General features: G+C 38.6%; 2 protein-coding genes across 20 annotated transcripts in view; both read left to right on the plus strand.

Moving 5' to 3' along the window:
* The window catches only part of PROM1 (prominin 1), a 61,813-nt gene extending 54,153 nt beyond the window's left edge, over window positions 1-7,660 (plus strand). For 10 of the 19 annotated variants that reach the window (XM_064653171.1, XM_064653174.1, XM_064653173.1 and 7 more), the window contains 8 exons: window positions 269-349; window positions 436-504; window positions 1,033-1,125; window positions 2,566-2,681; window positions 3,362-3,385; window positions 3,766-3,834; window positions 5,940-5,980; window positions 6,220-7,660. In XM_064653171.1, coding sequence (XP_064509241.1) covers window positions 269-349; window positions 436-504; window positions 1,033-1,125; window positions 2,566-2,681; window positions 3,362-3,385; window positions 3,766-3,834; window positions 5,940-5,958 — 471 coding nt within the window. In that variant the 3' untranslated portion in view covers window positions 5,959-5,980; window positions 6,220-7,660. The other 9 variants (XM_064653176.1, XM_064653180.1, XM_064653191.1 and 6 more) reach the window with 3 other exon arrangements.
* A 102-nt stretch (window positions 7,661-7,762) lies between these two features.
* On the plus strand, window positions 7,763-11,972 carry FGFBP2 (fibroblast growth factor binding protein 2). Its single transcript, XM_064653193.1, has 2 exons — window positions 7,763-10,748; window positions 11,597-11,972. Exon 1 carries the CDS (start codon window positions 10,172-10,174, stop codon window positions 10,733-10,735), a length of 564 nt encoding a protein of 187 aa, XP_064509263.1. The 5' UTR covers window positions 7,763-10,171; the 3' UTR covers window positions 10,736-10,748; window positions 11,597-11,972.
* The last annotated feature ends 9,591 nt before the right edge of the window (window positions 11,973-21,563 follow it).

Below are 21,563 nucleotides of genomic sequence, written 5' to 3' on the forward strand. Positions count from 1 at the left end.
TAGTATATAAATTAGTTACGTAGTTTCCAGGAAAAGATACTAGTCTTAACCACTGATACAAGCCTTTTTTAGTAGTGAGAGAATTTTGTCAGATGATCATGAATCCTTAGGCAGGCTCATGTTCTGTCTAGAATTGCATGTTTTGTCAGATTTTGACAAGACAGTGACACTGGTTCATTAAGAGAGCAGGTCCTGACAATGGCTCCAGAGCCATTGCAACAACCTGAAAGGGATTTATTTATATTAAACACCATCTCTTCCTCTCCAGGTTAAGGTGAAAAATGTCATTAGTGCTGTTAATGCTGCCCAGTTTCTCATAAATAACAACGCTTCTCAAGTTATTGTCCAGGTAAGCTTTATTTGATCAAAGCACATTAATTTGATGTCATGGAGGTAGAGGTTAACTTGCTTTTGTTCTCTTTTATCTGGTCCTAGGAGACAAAAAAGTACATGGATACCATAGTTGGCTACTTTGAGCAATACACTGAGTGGGTCAAGGAGTCGGTAAGGTGCATTTATTTAATTGAGAAAAGCTATGTTTAAAAAAAAACATAATAAAGCTAAATATAATAATAATAATACCACCAAAATGTTTTGGTATGTTCTATAATTTCAGTTTTTAATACTTTTGTATTTAGCATCAGTGAGAAAGTTGGTCTCGTAGAGTTTTGTTGGGTTTGCAGAATAGAAATGAAGAGCTGTGTTGGTTGGAATGCAGTGCAGCTTTAACAGTGTTGTTTTCAGGGCTAGCCTGAAATCTACCATTTGTAGCAATACTGCACTGAGTCTCACCTGCATAGTTCAAATTGATGTCATTAGCATCTTGTTTTAAATTTCTCTCTTCAGCTGCAGGCTTTGAGAAAGTAAGCTGATGTTTAAAAGATGTTCAGATGGTAGCATATCCCACTGGTATTTATTTTGAATTTGGGTAGGGTGAGACATAACAATTTAGTAAAATTAACCTGTGAGCAAGTTTTGAGATTCTTATTTTATTCTGTTAGGTATTGTATTTTTTTTAAATCTTTCTTTCAGATTGCCATGGAAGTAGCAGCATGCAAGCCTATTGCCAACGTGATAGATACAGCAGTAGATATTTTTTTATGCAGCTATATAACCGATTCTGTGGTAAGAAACATTTTATTTTACTCAAAATTGGAGTATCAAGTGGGAAATTCTTTTAATGTACATCTGCGTATAATTATTCCAGCTAGACTATTCTGAAGTAAAATAATAAAGTGTCACATATCAAGTTATGTAAGGAAAATGTTCTGATCTGGATCAAGTCCAAAGACAAACCAGTGCTGGACTTGTTTTAGGTTTTCATTAAACTTCAGCTTGTATTAGCAAGAATTCTGTAAAATCAACTGATTCTGTACCACCTTGAAGTGGAAAAGCAGAAAGGTCTGAAGTTTCAGCTGTAACCATTTCTAACTTACGGGATTGGAGTGGGAGCAGAAAGTGAGTGGAAAATACCAAGGGAAAACTTTCTCAAGTATCTTTCCTGGAATCTAGAAAACCTAAATGAGGTTTTATCACTTGACTTGTAGCAGACAGATCTTGATTAGTTTCTGTATGTTGGGGACTTGGAGCATGACTTGTAGCAGTATATAAGGGCAATACTGGCTTTTTCATCTTGCCAAGAGAGCTTGGAAAGAGGACAGCATGTATTAAAAGTAAAGCAAGCAACCATGTGCCTGGAAAGTACCTAAAATGTCTCCTAGCTATTAGTTAGCTTTATGGCACATTGAGCTGGGTCCTAATCGTACCAGCAGTAAATAAGTACAAGCTGTCAAAGGCAAAGCACTCTAACCTTGATAATGCTTAACTAAGTAATGGTTAATCTTGGTAATGCTTAACTGTGAAAACCTCTTAACCTGCTGGAATCATGTTGTACTCATGGATTAGTTCATACGTTACAGAGCTTCTGTTCTCCTTTGTGGTAAGAGATGACCCATGATTTTCCCTCGCAATAGAACTTAGCTGAGTCACTTGGAAGTCAAAATCCCTCCAGCCAATACAAATCAAATTTGAAAAATCATCATTTTAACATCAGGTTATAACTCAGTTCAACTGTATGATAATGAAATTAGTTACACAAACAGGGCTTCAATTAACAAGTTATAAAGTACCTTGAGAAAGTGCTGTGAACTCATATTTTGACAAGAATTGCAAGAAAGATGGTTTAAAATGTCAAGGAAAAAACCCAACATGGCTAGTAAATTAAGAGTGAGATGGGAAGTTGCTTTCTAGCCCACAGCTGAGTACATTGAAATAACTTCTTAGGCCACTATGGCCCTGTAGCTTTCAGCAACTTTGGCCGTATTTCTGTTTGGTTCCATTTGTAAGATTGGTCGTGTTCTTAGGTTGGCTCACACTGACAGTGGAGGATGCTTTATGTGCCATGTTCCACACTGGTATAAAGGAGCTCAGACAGACCATCAGACCAGTGCCACTAATTTCTGCTGTGTTCTGGGAACAGTGGTTCAAACATCAAGCAGGGGTTCATTACTTTTCTGGTTAATTTTCTCCATGATCTTTTTTTTCCTTGATTTTGTTTTGTTTCAGAATACCTTCTGGTTTGGTTTGGGAGGCTCTTCAATGTTTTTAATTCCTGCCATAATTTTTGCTGTAAAACTCTCTAAATACTATCGTAGAATGGATACAGAGGATGTGTATGATGAGTAAGTATATACTCCTAAATAAACTAAATGGCAAATGGATTAAAATGTTTTTTTCTAGTGTTTCATGTGAAGGCTCTATAATCCTTAAACCTGTGCTGACAGAGCAGATGCCCATGTTCCTGGGAAATGCTGCTGGTTTGGGTCGGTGCCTGCAAAGTGCTTCATGCAGTTGGCCTTTGGGGTCCATGACTCTGCAGATAGTGCTGGCTCTGACCTTGAGAAATTTATTTCAGGATGAGGTCTTCAGGGCTTCATGAGCAATGTTTATATAAATAAGTTCCAAATGTGCAAGTTATTAGCTCTGCTAAGTAACCTGTTAAGGTGAATTATGCCTGATTTGTAATCTCCTTGAATTAATGATTTGCTTTCTTGCTGTCTTAGTTATTCCTAACCAGTCTTTCCTTTTTCAATTGCAGTTCCTCTGTCTCAGGGACTTGGCATTTTACTTTATGATAACTATTCTTACGTATTTTCCCATCAGTTTTGTTTTTACTGTTTTCTTTTCTGCTCTTTGTTTTGCTCATCGTTTATGTAGCCTGTGCACTGCATTTCTCACATTTCACACTGGTCATTTTTCATGGCACATTCACAAGTCAGTAGAGCGGAAACAGTCGTGTACAGCTAAAATGACTCACTTATTACTGTCTAGTTAATTACTCCTCCTTTTCTGTGTTTTTTAGTGTCGAAACTATACCCATGAAAACGTAAGACATTTTTGCTGATATTTGCTAAAATTATTTTATTAATGTGGGAGGGTTTATATTTTTAATGTAACTTGTTACTTCTAAAGAGGTAACGTGTTCTGTTTCACCAGACTTTATAGATTATATTAGAGTATCCAACTCAACAAGAATAGAAAAAAAATTAATTGATTTTTTGAGAATATAAAAATATTTTAAAATGTAAAATTATAATTATGCCATAACTCCTGAAAGTTACAAAGGAAAAATTATATTCTATTGTACAGACACAGTTTATCTTTGCATATCATACCATCACCCATGTACATGTCTTAGAAGCCATACTGTACATAGTGCATCTTATAGTTAACATGGTCTTTCTTGGTGTATTTATTTTATTACAGTACAGAAAATGGTAATAATGGTTATCATAAAGAGCATTTATATGGTATACACAATCCTGTTTTTACAAGGTAAACCAAGTCTGAAACTGCATGCCTTCATGTGTCCTTACTTAAGCTACTCTTTTAATCATCTGTTCAATTTTCTGCATGCTTTAAAGTGAATCATTTAATTTTGTTTGGTTTTTTGCATGATTATTCACTATAACAAATGCTGTATGATTTATATTTCTCAAATATTCTTTACATAACAGCAGACACTGTAGTAATTTCCTGCAGCTTAACAAAGGAATTGCCAATATTTGATCTTAAAATCCATGTAATTAGGTATTTAGCTAGCACAGTGGGTAGTCCTAAATTGACAAACCTATTAAAATACTCTGATAGCAGTTGAATGTGATAGGCTGGGATGCATTTGTACTCTTGAGTAATTTTATTTTTTAAATGGTGAGAAGGGCTTTTCCTGTGCAGAAGGCAGGTGATTCACGTATGCAGAAAGCATGAACATAGAAAATGGGTGTTTCTGTATGGGTAGGACTAGAATGTAACATCACAAAACAAGAAGTTCAAGTTATGTGTAAAAAGAGGAGATTTGGGTTCTTTTCTGCCTCTGCAACAACCATGCCATAAAACTTAAGCTAGCTGTGAGAATTTCAGTTTCCATAGGGATAACAAAGGATGTCCCACAACTTCAGTATTTGGCTTTGCAGACTTTGCAAGTTGCATCAGGAAGGATCAAATTTATGATAGAAATCTGTAGCTCACTGTGCTTTAACTTGCAACTTCATGACTGAAAGTATAGGTTGAGTATTTGCAGAGAATATATAACCACTCTTAAATAATGGGTAAATACCAAGAGAGCTCAGAGTTTGGGTCTTGCCAGATTTTATGGCTGCATCCAATGATGATGATGATGATGATAATGATTATTATTAGTAGTAGTATTTAAAACTGTATTTTACAATACTTATTTACTGACCAGATCTTGATTCTCATTCTGAAGGAGTTTTTAGTGATATTTATGATCACAATTTTTGTGGTCTGTTCTGCAACTAAAGGGTACTTACTCTCTAAATTAACTGAGAAGGTGTTTAATTCTAAAGTCCTGTCCACTGTCATATCTATTTTTAAGAACTTTCAGTACTGTACATAAGAGGAAACTAATAATTGCTCAGGCATTAGAAGTCCCTTTCTGATCTTTGAATCTTTAGTGTGGATATTAATACTCTTGAGGTTCATATCATGTTTTATTGTGGTATTTCAGTCGTCGATGAATAGGTAATTGTGTTTCTGAATAACCTAAAAATGACTAGCATAAAATAATGTTTTACACAAAGATCCACTAGTTCAGTCCTGACTTCCTTTTCCTGAATTCTGAGTTACTTTAAATGGGCTTCTGTAATAAAATTTAAACATTCAGTTTGAAGCAGTGCTGGCTTCTGATCTGCTGAGATAATTTGAAAAACTGCTAATTATGGCATACATGCTTTGAATTTCTCAATATGGAATTCCCATATGAATAAAGTCTTGGTTTTAATTTTCATTTCAGCATACTCTTCACTTTTATCCTTGATTTTTTTTGATTTCCTACAAATTATTTTTGGAGATGCTTTGAGGGATACAACTTTGAATAGATCTCTGTACACCTGTACTTTTGCAGGTTTAAAGAATCCCATAGGGTTGGGTTTTTTTTTTTTGGCCTTCAAAATCAGGAAAGAGAGGCAAATATTTTTATAACACTAAGATATGTAAGTACAAGTGAGAGGTCTTTGAGGTGTGTGTGTCTCACACAAGGGGTTTTCATATACATATCAAAGATACAAATAACCTTAAATGCAGCCACCATTTTTGTGAGAGAAAAACAAGAGGCTTAAGTTTAAGGAGGCTTAAGTTTGCAAAGGAATGGTGTTGGAGGATTAAGTTTGCAAAGGAATGGTGTTGGATAGGCGATCCAGGCATTTCTTTCTATCATGAAACAGAGGTAACCAGAAAAGTTGATGGAGAGAACCATGAATCTATTTCCTCTTGTTTGAAGAATGCTTGACTGAATGGGTAAAAGACTAAGAAGAGTCTGTGCCAACTGAGCTGGTCTCACCTTAGTTAGACAGAGTATTTCTGTTCCATTTGTGGCCAAAAGAAAATGATGGGTTTGGTTTCTGTTTTTTTTCCTTGTACAGCTCTGTGGAACAGTGGTAACACATACTGGAAACGTTAAGGGGTAAGTAATAAGCTTTTTAAGTCAATTCTAGGTCTGTTACTACTTTACTATTTTTAAGAAAGCTGCTCTGATTTCTGTAACTCTCTAAGGTGCTCTAAGGTTTAAAACTAAAAAACTTTTTCAACCATATTCAGGTTCATATGAAAATCTGTGCCTTCATTCTGTTTAAATGACATTAAAATTTTATCTTTATCAATTTTTATCAGATTTTCCTGAATTGTTTTTGTTATTATTTCCAGGCTATGTAAATGAGGCTCAAGATTCTTCTACGGGAGCATATCATTATTCTTCCAAGTGTATTGGCATTTCCATTCATCTGACGAATCCTGAGCCATTTGTTTTATGTCAGCTGTACTGTAAATCCCAAATATACTATTGAATGTTATGCCATAAACTACTGTACAGAATATTTTGAGATCAGGGCACTGCCTCTCAAATACCACTGTTCAAGGCTTGAATAAAAATGTTTTCTGTTTTTTACTTTTTTTACACTGGGCTTTGTACCTTACATCACAGTATATAAATTAATTAGATAACAGCCTTTGCCTAGGAATTCTCTGACAGTTGTTCAAGTTCTTATCTTTAATTGTTGATTTGTGTTAAATACAGTACATACACGTTTACATAAAAATACATTTTGTATACAGAGACTTTTGTATATACATTTTTCTTAAAACTTCTAAGTGTTTAGTTAAGATTTTAATATTGTATAATACTCTACACAAATGAATTTACCAGCATGATCAGTGTTGCTATTTGGTGCTCTTGAATGACCACATTGGACTAAATTTGAATTTTAATGGGTTCCACTGTGTCTCTTTGTGCATCTGAAAAGTTCAGTTGTAGTTTTGTTTTCTTCCTCTTTTTTTTAAAAATTATTTAATATTTAGCAGGTTTTGCAGTATAGACCTAAAAAAAACTTTTTGGAGAAGTTTGTTTTTAAACTTTGAGGGGGGGGTTGGGAGTGTGCGGGTTGCATAATATAGTGAAAAAGCTAAGCTTTCTAGAGTTCAGTAGTACTCAAAAAGAGCATGAGGGATGTCCTATGTTGGCAATTTTTAGAATGCTTTACATTCTCTGTCTTCCTCTTTGACACCCACTTCTGTAACGTCCTTAATGGTATCACTGTGACTCTTTTGGGGGCAGTGACACTATTCTTGCTAAATAATTTTAAACTGTGATTTCCAATGTTAAAATTCAAATATGTTTGGCAATGGAGTTAACATTTGTGTTACTAAGAGTTACAGCCTTGAATTTAAGCAAACAGTTGCATTGCTGAGTTAGCTAACAACAGAATTCATCAAAAGGCCAAAAGTATGTATGTTACCAGCCTAAAATGTTTTGGCAGGTGAAGTAGTTGGATATATTGATCTAAAATAATCTCTTCATATATCAGTATTGTCAACTTCGTTTCCAGCAAGGTTCATTATGTCGAAGTAGGGTTAATTCTGTAAGTCATTATTATAATTTCAAAGAAATGCTTGAAAAGTGATACAAGTCTTTAATCCAGAATAACCTTAAATTTTTAATTTTTACGTCATAAATGGAAACATTTCTAATTGACAGTATGTAGCATATGTGTATATGTAATGTTCAGAACTGCGGATTTTTAAAAGTTTCTATTTTTAATTTGAGAAAATGTTCCCAGTTCATTTAAATAAAAAAGAACTTGCTTAACTACCTGATGTTTGATTCTCACTTGTTTTGTTGTGTAGAGCTGTCTCAGAAGAGTTGCACTGAGTTAAAATCTTAGGAAAATTAATTTTTTTACCCTGAATAAAAATTTCTGCTGTATTTGACTTTTATTTTTGGAGCAGGATGGACTGAAAGAACATTGACTCTGGGTGAGGGAGCTTCCAGCTTCCACAAAGGATCTGAATTATGCAAAGATGGTAGGATTCAAGCGAATGAGTTGTGGAGTATATCCATATAACCTGTTTCTGTAGCCCTGACAGGAGAATTAAACATTTGCTAGTTCTTCAGCTCCCATAGTTCACTGCTGGCATTCCAGCTTACCTTGTAAAAGGACAATTGTTTTCTACTGATACAAGAGACCATGAGCTCTTTCATCTGAAGCACAGGCAGACAGAGGACACAAAGTTAGATGGGAGTGAGACAAACACTTGGCAGTAACTTAGTAGCTGTAATATGTAAATATACTGTAATCCAAGTTTTGGTATTTATCCTTATCCTTGTAATTTATTTGTTTTCATGATTAGACTTGAAAACTTTGAGAACAAGAGATCTGAAAGTGGTATAAAGTAACTTTTAAGTTGTTTTAAACTCTTTAGCAGTTATTAGAATGAGACAGATGTCTTTAGTTTCTTATCTAAGAACTGTCAATGCTGTTGTGCATAACAAAGTGCAAACAATACAGCTGTTTGTCAAATATTATGAGGCATTTGAGTGCTTGCAATAGGGATTTGAAATCCTTGAAATTAAGTGTGAGGTGGGCAAGGAGATTCTTCTCTCTGGCTGGCTGAAGGGTAAGAAGACTCCTAGAAAACAACTAAGAGTGAATTGTAAGTCTTGAGTAGGTTTGTACCATTGTTGTCCCTAGATTTGGCTGGAGAGCCACACCCTGCCTTAAAGAGACAGACAGGAGAAACTAATGGGGAGAACAGAGATGAGGCCTCTACTAAAAATGTTACTAAAATAGCCTTAGAGAGGGGATGAAAAGAAAACAAGGTTGTTCTCTCTGTTAAATGGTATTTAGTCCTGTGGAACTTGATGACACATTGGAAGAACAAGGTTCATGATACCCAGAATGGATGTTCCAGATGGCTCCACCTTCTAGTGGGCAACTTCCAGATTAGCTGGGGACTCCCCACAGCAGCTGGGACTCTTGTCGACTGCCCCAAGAAACTTTTGTTGTTGTTGTTGTTCTGCTTTGCCCAATGTGTTAAATGAATGGTTTTGCCATACTGTTTTCTTTAATGCTGCCTGGTGAGCAACTAGATACAGAAAATGGTGTTCTGTTCTGTTATGTATGGCCAGTCTTAACCCCAGGGTTTCCAGCACCTCACAGTTGCATACCTAATACCCCTTTCCAGCAGCTGGTCAGGTAAAGCTGAGTGTAGCATATATGTCTTAGGAAGAAGTGCCTGGTGGGGGTCTTATTAGCCAGAAAAGTACTGTGTCTTACCACAGCAAGGGAGGGGCTTTTCCTCATGACCTTCTGAATGCCAGGGGAGTTACAGTGATTTTTCCTTAGCTCTGCTTTTAGTTACTGCAGCAGAAACCGCACTAAAATATTTCTATTCTCTTGCCTTTATTTTATGTCATTTTTACAGCTCACTTTTTATGAACAGGAAAATACCTTTTTTTAAAAGAAAAAAAAAAGTAAAAAGTGATGAAGCACAAATGTCTGTCTGATATGCTTTGTGGTCTGTTTCCTGCTGCTGTGACCCATGATAAATTAGTTCTGATGTCTTGCTCTGTCGGCTGAAAGTAACTCATGGTGTGACAATGATGATAAAACTTCCAAACCTTTGGTGTGTGTTTAGGCCTGTAATACCTTATTTTGCTCAAGCTTTATTCCTTATCTTGCTTAAGCATTGCAAGTGTAAAAATCTTTCATGGCTCAAAGAATGTACGGTTTATCTTTCATGCATCCTCACTGCATGTCATGTGCTGACAAAATGAAGTGCTAAAGGTGCATCCTTACTGTGCAAATCCAAAGAAAACCGGTTGTACAAATCAGCCTTTTTTACTAGGACACATGTATAATCATCCAGATGTAGCTGCAGAGATTGTTTTGACACTTTTATCTTTTTTTCTTTGATATGGTCTTACAAGCTCTGGCATGAAGATAGCTATAAAGCAGCTGGAGAATGGCAAATATCTGTTAAAAATCAAATATGACATGTTCATCCTGAATAGGAATGTGCTTCTCAGTTATACAACTATCTTTCTGTATTTAACTGCATTTACAAGACTTGTCTTGTTACCTTCTTGGGAGTTCACACTCCCAAGGTTATTCGACACTCCCTCAGGCTATAAATTATGGGCACATGCCTACTGAAGTGTGATTTATTATTTTTATAAAAAAGCCCAACCCTTACATCCCATGTTTTGCTGGAAAGAGGCTTCTTTGTGCACCAAGCCTTTAAATTGTGAGCAACCATTTAATAACTGATTTCGCTTTTTTGTATCGTGTTGCTCAGGGATCTCAGTCAACTCCTCCACACCATGAAGGGTTTTACTCTTCTTTTCCTAATTGTTATCTGTGGCATGGGAGGATTGGGACAGAAGCTGAAGCCAAAGAGAAGAAGCAATGGTGAAGAAATCAAATTTCGGACTAAAACCAAAGACATTTGCGCAATGAGCATTAGTGGGGACGATGAGGAGATGAAACTTAGAATTGAATGCAAAAGCCAAGACATGTCCTACTGGTGTGAATTCACTGGCAAGCCATCAGTCTGTCGTGCTTTCAGAAATAATCCAAAGATTTACTGGAATCAGATCGCCGCTGAACTTAGAAAGATCCCTCATGCTTGTGAATCCACAGAAGTGTTGAAGACCTCCATGTGCCAAAAGGCTCCTCCAGAGGCTCTCATGAAGCAAATAGCTACTGGTGTGGAGCCAGAAGAGCTAGCAAACCAGGAAGAATCAGTGCAGAAAATGTCCACTTCTATGAGAGGAACAGGGCAAGGGTCTGAAAATGAAACGGAAGCAATGAAACTGGCACGGGAACATTGCTGGGAATCCCTGCATGGTTTCTGCTCCTACATTATCGGCATCTTTAGGGGTTAAGGACTCACTTCAGGTAAAATTAGCATCTGGAAGCACAGTAGAATATACTCAACAGTAATTCTATTGTACTTTTGTTTTAAATTTACTTCGGGGATCTCTCAGGGATGTGGACAGGGAGATTCTAGTCTCACTTGCTAAAATCTGACATTGCAAATCCTGTTTTGTGGCTTCTGAGGGGCTGGGCTAAACTTTCAGTGATGCCTGTTAGTTCAGGATTCCCTTACAGCCTCACATGAGGTCTTTAGTACGTACTCAGATGTTTGCCCTATCTATTGTTCTTAATCTTACAGTGTTTCCATTCTAACTGTTTGAATTGGGCTAATTTTTCTCCTTCTGTCATTCCTTCCCTTCTGGATTTATCCCAGGGAAGTAAGATAAATAACAAATGCATCTGATCCAATAACAAATGTTGCACCAGCTAGAACAAATTAAAACTACATTCAGAAACTGAGAGGATAAAGTTTATTCATCAAAACTGCTAGTTAATAATCAACTATTTTAATTTCAACAATTAGTTAAGAAACAACTTGCAGAAATGAGTAAAACCAAATGGACTGTCTTGGTTTGTGGGTCTGTTACTGTAGGGTTGACAAGAGATCACATGCAGGTGGTTGCCTGGTAAGTCTCAGGTTTTCCGCCAGGATTTAAAAAGGCAAAGCTCTTCATTGCAGAACTGATTAGTTTTGTATGCACTTCCATTTCGGCTCAGAGAGAAAGCCAGGAGCTGGTGAGTGAACCTGGCAAACACTTGACAGAAATGGGAGTATATGCAGCATGAGCTTGCAGGTGTTTAGGTTGCTAATGATAATTTATGCCTAAAACAGCAAAGTGACTAATTTTTTTTTCTTTTTTGTTTTGCAGAGCAAAATTATTACAGCTGAAGAAGGGTCCTTGCTGTAGTTTAATAATTTAGACATAAGAATTTTGGTTTAAAAACGAATTCTCTCTATAAATCTTGTAGGTGTTTTCTTTTTATGCCCCTAAAATGAAACTTTTTAACAGCCCTGAAAAATGCATGAAACTGGAGTGACTGTGTTTAAAGTGTTAGGATGAATGAACTGTCACTAGACTTGTTACACACCCAGGTGTGCATTTAAATAACAGAGGTTCTGCTTTAGGAGTGCTGACCTTGCATAGGTTTTTGTATGTGCTGATTTGCTTTAGTTTGTTAGAGATGAAAGCTGTTAATGATGATACAGTTAGTGCAAACAATAAAAATAAAATTTTTGAAAACATACTTGTGCGCTTTCATAAAATTTTAACTAGTGCTACTTGTATAAAGTCACAGTATTTGACACTTGTTTCCTAAGAGATTGTTGGTAGAATGTGTTAGAGAAGTTACAGGTCTGAGTCATTACTTTCACACTGTGAACACATTTTCATTAATATTAATATTTTCAATATTGTGAGGTTTATATTACAATGATGAGTTTCAGCCAGCGGGGAAAAAAAAGATTGTAGAAATAAGAGAGTAGCATAAGAATACATTTACATTTCTAAACAAATGTTCATCAGTGGTGCATCTGCAGAGTTCAGTGTTATCAGGACCTCTTAGCGGTAATATTAACGTTTGGGTTCAGTAGATTTTCTAAAAAGTAACTCATTTGGCAACTTGGGCAGTTGCATAAATTTCATCAAAACACAAAACAAGAACTAATGGCCTGTTGTCAGACTATGACATGTTTATATTCAGATTATTATTTAACAGTGATCCCTTTTGTTCCCAAGTAAGCTTTGCATCAGGGCTGTAACTGGAAAAACTTTATACTGTAGAAATTAGTAGTTTTCTATGTTTGCCATTACAAAGTTTGTGCAAGGTAGTGTTTGCTGAAGTACTTCTCTAGCTTTACTCTCAGATTTGTAATTCTCACTACACAGTTCCAGATTGTGACTGTCCAATCATTAAACTTGGAGCCTTGTACCAAAAAACTTGATATAGTTTTCTGTCTCCAAACCTCTTGAAATATGTGGAAAGACCAGCAAGCCATGAACACAGGATCAGTGCAGAAGATTGTATGTACAAGGCAGAAATGCAGCTTGAATGCTGATAAAATGTAAGCTGTAATTTTGTCTGCCATGAATCCAGTGTGGTTAATCTTCATTGGTAATTTCAGTTACCATTGCCAGGCTCCTGCATTGTGAGTAAAAAAATGTAATAGTACACCTATTGCCTTATTTTTGTCATAGACATGAATATAATTGTTAGATTTGCAGACATGCAAAATTCATCAAAGTGATATTAGGGAACTTTTTGCAATGTTAAGGAAAGGTTGCATGTTTTCTTGAGGTGTGCTTTTAAATATTTTAAAACCCTTTTTTTATCTGATACAAAATCCACTGTGCAGAGGAAATGTTTTGCAGTACAATGAATGTTTTCCACTACAACACTAATGACCTCAAAAATGAGGCAATGACTTGCATTGAGAGAAGTCTGAGAGAATCTGTTGCCCCCATACTGGTAGCAGGAGAAAAGAGGAAGTTTCATCAGTTCACCAAAAGAAAATTTTCCCCTTTATGCCATCAGCGAGTCAGCAACTATAATGATCTTGCTTTCAAAATGTTTAAAAATTGGATATTAACTGAAGTACCCCACCTCAGTGTAACAGCACTGTGATTGTATCAGCCACATCACCATTTAATTGTCTTTAGCACCAGAAACCAGTTATGACATTTCAGTTACCTTCTGGGTATGAAAGTGCTATTTATCAAAGGATGGATTGAAAAGTTTTTGTGGTGAGTTTAATGCAGTCTTTGGGTACCTTGTGAATGAAAACTGCTGTTTCATTCATTTTAGGTAAACCAGTTAGTCCCTGTACATGTAAATACCTCAGGAAATCCGTTCAAGTGGAGGGAGGTCTTTGAATTTGTCTTTATTTTCCCGACAGAGGAACAGCAGGCAAAAATGTCTGGATTCCTGCAGGCAGGGAGAGCACTGATACCCAGACCTGCTACTTCTGCTGTTAATTCAGTGCAGTGTGAGGTGTCCATCTGCCTCGGGACCCTCACGTTTAGGTTCCCACTGAAGCAACGTGAGTATTTGTTACTTTGACAAGGGAAGCCTTCAAGAAAAGCAATATGAAGCATTTGGAGAGCCTGTGTACGAAAGGATGTGTATTTAACACGCATAGTTACGATCTAAGAAAGACTGGAGTGAGTGTAATGGGAAGCCGTTGGGATGGTCAGAACTGGAGCATGCTCCTGTGAGGAAAGATCAAGGGAATGGGTTGTGTTCAGCCTGGAGAAGACTTGGGGAGGTGGGGGGGACCTAGTAGCTGCCCCTCGATACATGTGAGGAGGCTGTGGAGAATATAGAGCCGTGCTCTTCACTGACTTGTGTGATAGGAGAAAAAGAGGTCATGGTCACAAATTGAAACCAGCGAGGTTCTGACTAGGTGTAAGGGAAAACATTCTCTTTAAGAAGGATAGACGCAGCAGTGGGTTCCCCAGAGCAGCTCTAGAATTTCCATCTGTGGAGCATTCCAAGACCAACTGGACAAAGTTTAAGCAACATAGTCAGAATTCGCTGTGAACTGCTTTGAGGAGAAGGTTGTACTACAAACCTCCTAAGGTGTCTTCTGGTCTGAATGATTCTATGATTTACAATGGAAACACAGAATAAAGCTTATAAGTTCTGGTTATTCAATAATGAACACCTCTCTTAGCACCTCTATCTCCTGAAAGTGGGAAAATGCTCTTAGATCAGCCGTTCTGCCAAATTGAACCAGAGACATTATTTTGTTAAGTACTTTCTGATGGCAGATCTCATCATTAAGTCAAATGCATCATCTTGGGTAACTTTGTGTTCAGTGCCTCTGACCTTTGATACATATTTTAATTTAGCCTGGTTTTGACAGCAGAGAAAATCATTAAAGAAGTCAGGTGTTAGGGAGCACGAAACGCCTTAAAATCAAATACCCCAACCTAAGAAAATCGCTGTTTGCAGTGTGGAGGGTTTTTTTTCCTGAAGTAGGCCAAATTCACACCCCCATAATATTGCTTAGCCTGCTTGTAAATCATCTCAACTATGCAGTAGTGCACTCTGGTGTTTTCCGAGAGAATTGTTTAGGTGTGCTTGGTTGTTCTTGCAGCTTCACATTTTGCATTCTTGATTTTTTGGTAGATTTCATAGTTAATATGGCATGGATTTTAGGGACAGAGATCTTCCACAAAAATACAAGGACAAAGTAAAAACTAAAATTTCCCAAGGCTGCCTGTTGCCGTTCCTTCTTCTGTAGAAACTTTGTCGTTGTCAATTGCTTTTTTTCTGTTTCTCTTCTTCTCTGAAGAGGAGTCAGACACAGCTCAGGAGATTTTTTTTTTTGGCTCTCTCTGCTTTTCCCCTTACAAACAGGAGAATTGTTCTAATCAGACTGCAGAGATCATTTTACAGTAACAAAAAGTATGTGATACATGCACAAGAACAGGAGTAAGAAGACAAAGCGGGGGAGATGCAGTGGGTACAATGACATGACATTGGTGTTATCTCATGGACACGTTGTTCACTCTCTCATCTTGCATACGAAGTTAACTGCTTGATGTCAGGCAGGAGGCCAGGTGCTGAATTTCCAGAGTAGCTGTGTGTCCTGGAAGCACAGAACTGTATGTACAGAGCGAAAAAAAAAATGAAGCCGACATCTGATTTGGAGCAGAAGTTCGTGTTCCCCTCCCTGCCGCCCTCTCCTCAGCAGGTTATAAAACTGTTTGCATAACCTGCTGCTCGCTGTAGGCATCCCTCCCATGGTAACTCCTGCTGCCTCCAGGCTCACAGTGATTGTAGTTAGGAGGGGAAACAGTGGTGTTCTTTTAGATCTGCTGGCTGCAGATGTAAAAAAACCCCTGCATTACTCTGTCACTACTGCTGTGGCCTGTGAAAATTAATGTGCCAATGGTGACATTGGTTGTCCTTTTATTTATCTTACTGGTGTAACATGGGGGCCCTCCCCACAAATGCAGCTGTAATAAAATGAAGAATTTGCTTAGGAACTGACGAGGTCTAGAAGCTTCCCAGCAAAAGAAATGGGTAGCCAAATTCAGGCTCTGAAGTCTGGCAGAGGGGCCTCCCCATTTCCTCTGCCAAACAGCCCAGCGGGTGGACAGGAGTGTTGCCCCCCATGCTTCCCTCATCCCCCCTTCAAGGCAGGTGCAGACCACATGGGTGCTGTCACCGGGGTACTGAGATGATCCCCTGTCTTCTATGCTCCAGAAATTTACCATGATAATCCACAAATGTGTGTTTGCAGCTGGAGAAGGTTATCTGATGCCCTTGGAATAACGTGGGAGACCTGGTTGGTGTGGGAAGGTGACAGGAGGCAAGCATGGAGTAGGGTTTCCACATCCATGTACAAAACATTGCCTGAGCCTCTCATAGCTCTTTGGGGTCTCAGATGGAGCAAATGAAGCTGAAGCTCCAGTGTTTGAGCAGCACCTGTTTTTCGGGAGGGGGAAAGTCACATGGCCTCTGAGAGGGTCACCTCCTGAGGGAGCTGCCTGTGACACAGGTGTGAGCAGCTGTGCCGGCCCCCGGGGGCTGCTCTTGTGTTGTGGGGCCATGTTGCAGTGGTGGGGTTGGGCTGTGGCTCCGGGGCACTGAGTGGTGCTGACGAGCGGGGTTTACTGGCAGGTGTTGCCATCTTGGCTCTTCTGCAGGGACCAGCTGGGAGCATCAGTGCTCAGGGGAGGGATGGCTGGCTGGACCCTGCTATGGGATGGGGCCACAGCAGAAGAGACACTGTTATCTTTTGAGTCATGTTGGTGAACTTGGGCCATGGGCAAGTGGGTTTGCCCCAAAGCTGGATGCCAGACCAGGCTGTGGAGATGTGGTTTTTTAGGACAAGATGTCTTTCTGTCCCCAAGACCTGCCTCAAATACTGTTGTCCCTCATGACCCATTCCATGCCCCTTTCTCCATCTGAGAGATTTTCCAAGACCTGTTTTTAAAACCCTTCTGTAGAAATCCACACTGTGTCTGCCAGGAAGGTGGGCTACTCCAGCATGACAGGAGATATTTTTCCCAATGTACCAGACAAGAAGACATAAGAATCATTAAATGGCAGCAATATAGAACATCACCTGTAGTCATCTCTCTCCCCTGCCTTCTTGGGCCTGAAATCTTTTACATAGTTAGAATCAATTCAGTAGCCTTTGATCATACTGGAAATCTTGGCTCAGGTGGGTCAACAACTGAAAGAAATCAAAAATACCATTTTCCTTCACCTTAGAGAACTATAAAACTTTTTATAGAACTCTACATATTTCACCTCAGTAGCAGCAGTGTTCTTTGGCAGAAACATAATTCATTTGAAGCTCTTTAAAGCACAATAGAAACTATCATAATGATTTAAAGGAACAAACAATTTCCTCATTATTAATTTATTTATTTATTTTTTGTGTGTGTGTAGGATTGTGTCATGAGGGTTTCTGACTTGGAAAGAACACAGGATCTGAAATTAAAGATTACTTTAAATCTTTATCAGCAGCCAAATTATTCTTCTGGGTATATCATGGCCCTTTTTAAACATCTACATATTAGTTTAACTCAAATAGCAAAGATTAGTATAAGACTACCCTGCAGCTACAGCATAATTTACATGGGCAGTGAAAAGTCAATTGTCTTGGACTAGAAAGCACTGTAGAAAACTGACTGCCTTCAGCATCTGTGAGAGGAAAGGCACATTGTAAATATCTGAGAGACAGGAAGAAATCCAACTGAAAAGGACATCCTCAGGTAATTAATTTTTTATGTCATCCTCATGTTTATGCCTCTCCTGAATTATATAAAAGTTATTCAAAACAAAAATAATTCTGGCTATGTAAAGAGACATGTAACAATTTAATTGCCAATGTGCTTTTACAAGAGCTTTGTGTAAGTGCATCACTTGTCAGTCCACAGACCTGGAAAAGAAAACTGACTGCAACAGAAATATTGGTCTCAGCCAGAAGTCAGTTTCTCAGTTGCAGAAATGGTTTAAAATTGTAACACATTTTATTTCCACATTGCCCTCTACTAGTGCATTTCAGGATATTTAAAAAAAAGAATAGTAAAGGTAACTTCCTTGCATCTGTCCAACATAGACGTATCATTATCTACCTTTAAAAGGTCAGGAAAGAGAAACATGTAAGGCAGCCTCTGACAGCAGATGTGTCGACAGAAGCTAGGATGTTAAACAGTACTACACTTTTATTTAAGCAGAAATAAAAATTTAACACACAGTTTTGTAATTCTACTAGATGAGTACACATATGGGAATAAAGTCTCATGCCCCACTTGCCTCAACTTTGACCCTTGAACGTGCAGTGAGGACTCCCAAACAGAGCCAGCCCATCACATGGTTTTACTGTGGGTGATGCACACAGATACAATAATGCCCTGCAAACTCCAGCACTTCCTCTGGTCTCGCTGCTTACAGTTGTATCTGCCTGCCTACCTGCCCACATCTCATTAGTTCTTCCAACCATAAATCTGTTGTGCTGCAAAATGGAGATTAACATATATAGTGTGCCATTAATATATATGGTGTGCCCAGTGAATACCTGCCTATGTGTGCCAGCATGTAGTTTAATGTGTCTCCCAACTGAATGCAGCGGTGTTTCTCTGGTCTAGTTATGTTTTTACTTAATTAAAACCATTACTCTTGGCTTCTTTCTGTTCATTACCTTAAATAAAATGATTCAGAGAAGGGAGAAAGAGCTGATAAGGAAAGGAACAAAAATAATATTTAAAACCTACTCTGTGTTTTTATATTTAAAAAAAGCTTTGTGCAAGTAGTAAGCAGCTGGTCTGGGGTAGCTGGAGTAACAGAGAACATATTGATGGGTTAACAGAAAAGGACCCTTGAGGATGCCAAGATTTCACTGATTATTCCAAAACTAAAATTTACAAGTGGCAAGAATTTACAATATGGCAAGAAGACAGCAATGAAAAAGGTGGCTTTTGCCCTCCATAATTACTCTATTTTATCCTGTCTTTAGATAAATTATGGTTTGAAATAATTTTGTGAGATCATTTCATAAGTTTTGTTCACCTTCAAAAATCTCTTTTTGTTCTTTCAGAAGCTGTCCAAGTGTTATCATTTTTATTCTTGATTTCAGCCTAATGCTGGAGTGAAAGAGGCCTGACTGGTGCACCCTATCTCACCCTCTACCACAGCAGTGGGTTAGCCATTAGCCCTTTTCTGGTGTAGAGCGTAATTACTCAGAACGCTTCGGTCAACAGCTTGTCCTAGTTTAGAGCAGTTTTGGGCTTTTAGTGGTGCTGAAATGAGGCAGGTCTAAGGTTTCTTTGCTGAGCTCAACTGTACTATGAAATACTGGTGTCAAAAGGAATCGGCTAGCTCCATTTATTTTAAGATCTGAAGTCAAATCCTGACCTAGCACCACTGCGTTCACAACTAAACCATATCCCCAAGTGCCACATCCACATACCTTTAGAACACTTCCAGGGATGGTGATTCTACCACTTCCCTGGACAGTGTGTTCCAACTTAATATCCAATCTATATCTCCTCTGGCACAACCTGAGGCCACTTTCTTTTGTTCTATCACTTTTTACCTGGGATAAGACCTCATCTGGCTAACAACTTCTTTTCAGAGAGTTGTAGAGCATGAGAAGGTGCCACCTGAGCCTTCTTTTCTCCAAGCTAAACACCTCCAGCTCCCTCAGCCAGTCCTCATCAAATCTGTGCTCCAGCCCCTTCACCAGCTCCATTGCCCTTCTCTGGACTCACTCCAGCACCTCAATGTCTTTCTTACAACGAGGGGCCCAGAACTGGACACAGGATTCGAGGTGCAGCCTCACCAGTGCCCAGTATAGAGGAACAATCACTGCCACGATCCTGCTGGCCACACTGTTTCTGAAATGGGCCAGGATGCCATTGGCCTTCTTGGCCACCTGGGCACACTGCTGGCTCATGTTCAGGCACTGTTGACCAGCACCCCAAGGTCCTTTTCCACTGGGCCACTTTCCAGCTGCTCTGCCCCCAGCCTGTGGCACTGCCTGGAGATGCTGTGGCCCGAGTGCAGGAGCCAACACCTGGCCTTGTTAAACCTCATACCATTGGCCTTGGATCATCAATTCAGCCTGTACAGATCCCTCTGTAGAGCCTGAAGTAACTTGGACTGTGTCATCAATGACACAAATAATATTCACTATTTAGTAAATAATTGTTTTAAATACTGCATTAGATAATCGAGGACTCAGTTTCTGTAGGCTGTGGACAAGCAATGCAGGAAGTGGTTATGGGAAGGCTGTTCTTTACTAGATACAGCCTTCATCCCTGTTCCAAAACAGGGATTAGTTAACCAGGATTTAGGTCCTCTTTACCCACGTATGGGAGAAAAATCCCTACATTCCCTAATGGCAAGAAGTAGGACATAGATGTGAGATTCCTCTACAGGCGCAGAGTAACAAATAGAATTAAAAATGGATAAAAGGTTACTTTGTGTGATTCATATGATATCAAAGGGAAAAGCAGTAATTTAAACTAGAATTGGAATTGGAAAGCTGCACCATCAACAGTGACATTCTGATGCGCTGCTTTTCACCTGTTTTCAGAAAATGGAGTTGTGGCTCAACAGGGTTGAATACTTCTAAAATAGTCTGAAATACTTAAAATTGCTAGTTCTCTGCAAGCCCATTAAAAAAAATATTAGTTCCTAGTGTTTAGGATTATTAATTTCTTGTTTGTTAATTATCTCCACATGGAGGAGCTGTAGAGTTAGAAATGATCCAAGTAAAAACACTTCAGAGACATAGTATCTTCTCTTTGTTAACTAAGCAACCCCCAAATTTATCATAAATGCTGAAGTATGTGCATCCTTTCGACTTTTGCTAACCATAAAAAGTTGCACTGGAAAGATAGATCAGGAAACTTTTTTGCTTTGTCAATGACTTCTATTCACTATATAACTGAACCTGCTGAGTTCAGTAAAATGAAAATGGCAAATAAGATTTGTCCATTCCTTTTGTCCTTTCTCTGTGCTTTCAGAGACTTGTGTCAGAAGTAGAAAAGCTGGGAGCTGCCAGCCCACACAGCAGCTGTGAAATGCAGACCTTTACAGTCATTCTTCTGAACTGCTGAGCTTTCAACTGGAGTTTTCAGGACCCCTTCCAGATGTGAGCTCTGGAACCCTACAGCCTATACTATGTTTCAAGGATAACCCAAAGGTCATGGAGGACAAACTTTGTGGCTAATCTGGTCAGTGGATAGGTCAGGCTATGGTGGTTGATGTGACTCGTGGAGGCATAGCCTCTGTTAGTCCAAGAACACTTTTTCCAGAAACAGTTTCTTCAAAAGTAGTAATCTAACTCAGCAAAATAGTTGTCCCAGCTGTGACTGCACCTTCTTGTTGTCTTTGCTGAGGCACCTGCCATGGTTTAGAGGATAGGGCCAGGGCGATGTCAGTGTAGCTTGGCCATAAGTACTTTTAGTGACAGAATAGTTCTGAACAGGGACTGAAATCTCTGTTGGTTTCTTTTCATCTGAAATCCACTGAAATAAAAAATCCTGTTAGTTATTTGCAGGATTGAAGTCTCTGTGGTGGGTGACCCCAGACATCAGTGAAGCCCCCCTCCAACCACTCTCTCCCTCTCTCCAATGGGATGGAAGAGAGAACTGGAAGAGAAATGGAGAGGAAAGAATGTGGGTAGAGACAAATACATCTTAATAGGTGAAAGGAAAAGGGGGAAAACAACACCAAGTGATGCAAAGGCATTCACTCTACACCTCTACCAAGCAGGCTGATGCCCAGCCAGTCTCCAAGCTGTGATTATTTGATTATTCTAGAAAGACAACCCCCAGTTTTATTACTGTGTGCAACATCATACAGTATGGA

The sequence above is a fragment of the Pseudopipra pipra genome, chromosome 4 (genome assembly GCF_036250125.1).
Source record: "Pseudopipra pipra isolate bDixPip1 chromosome 4, bDixPip1.hap1, whole genome shotgun sequence".
NCBI classification, from domain to species: domain Eukaryota; kingdom Metazoa; phylum Chordata; class Aves; order Passeriformes; family Pipridae; genus Pseudopipra; species Pseudopipra pipra.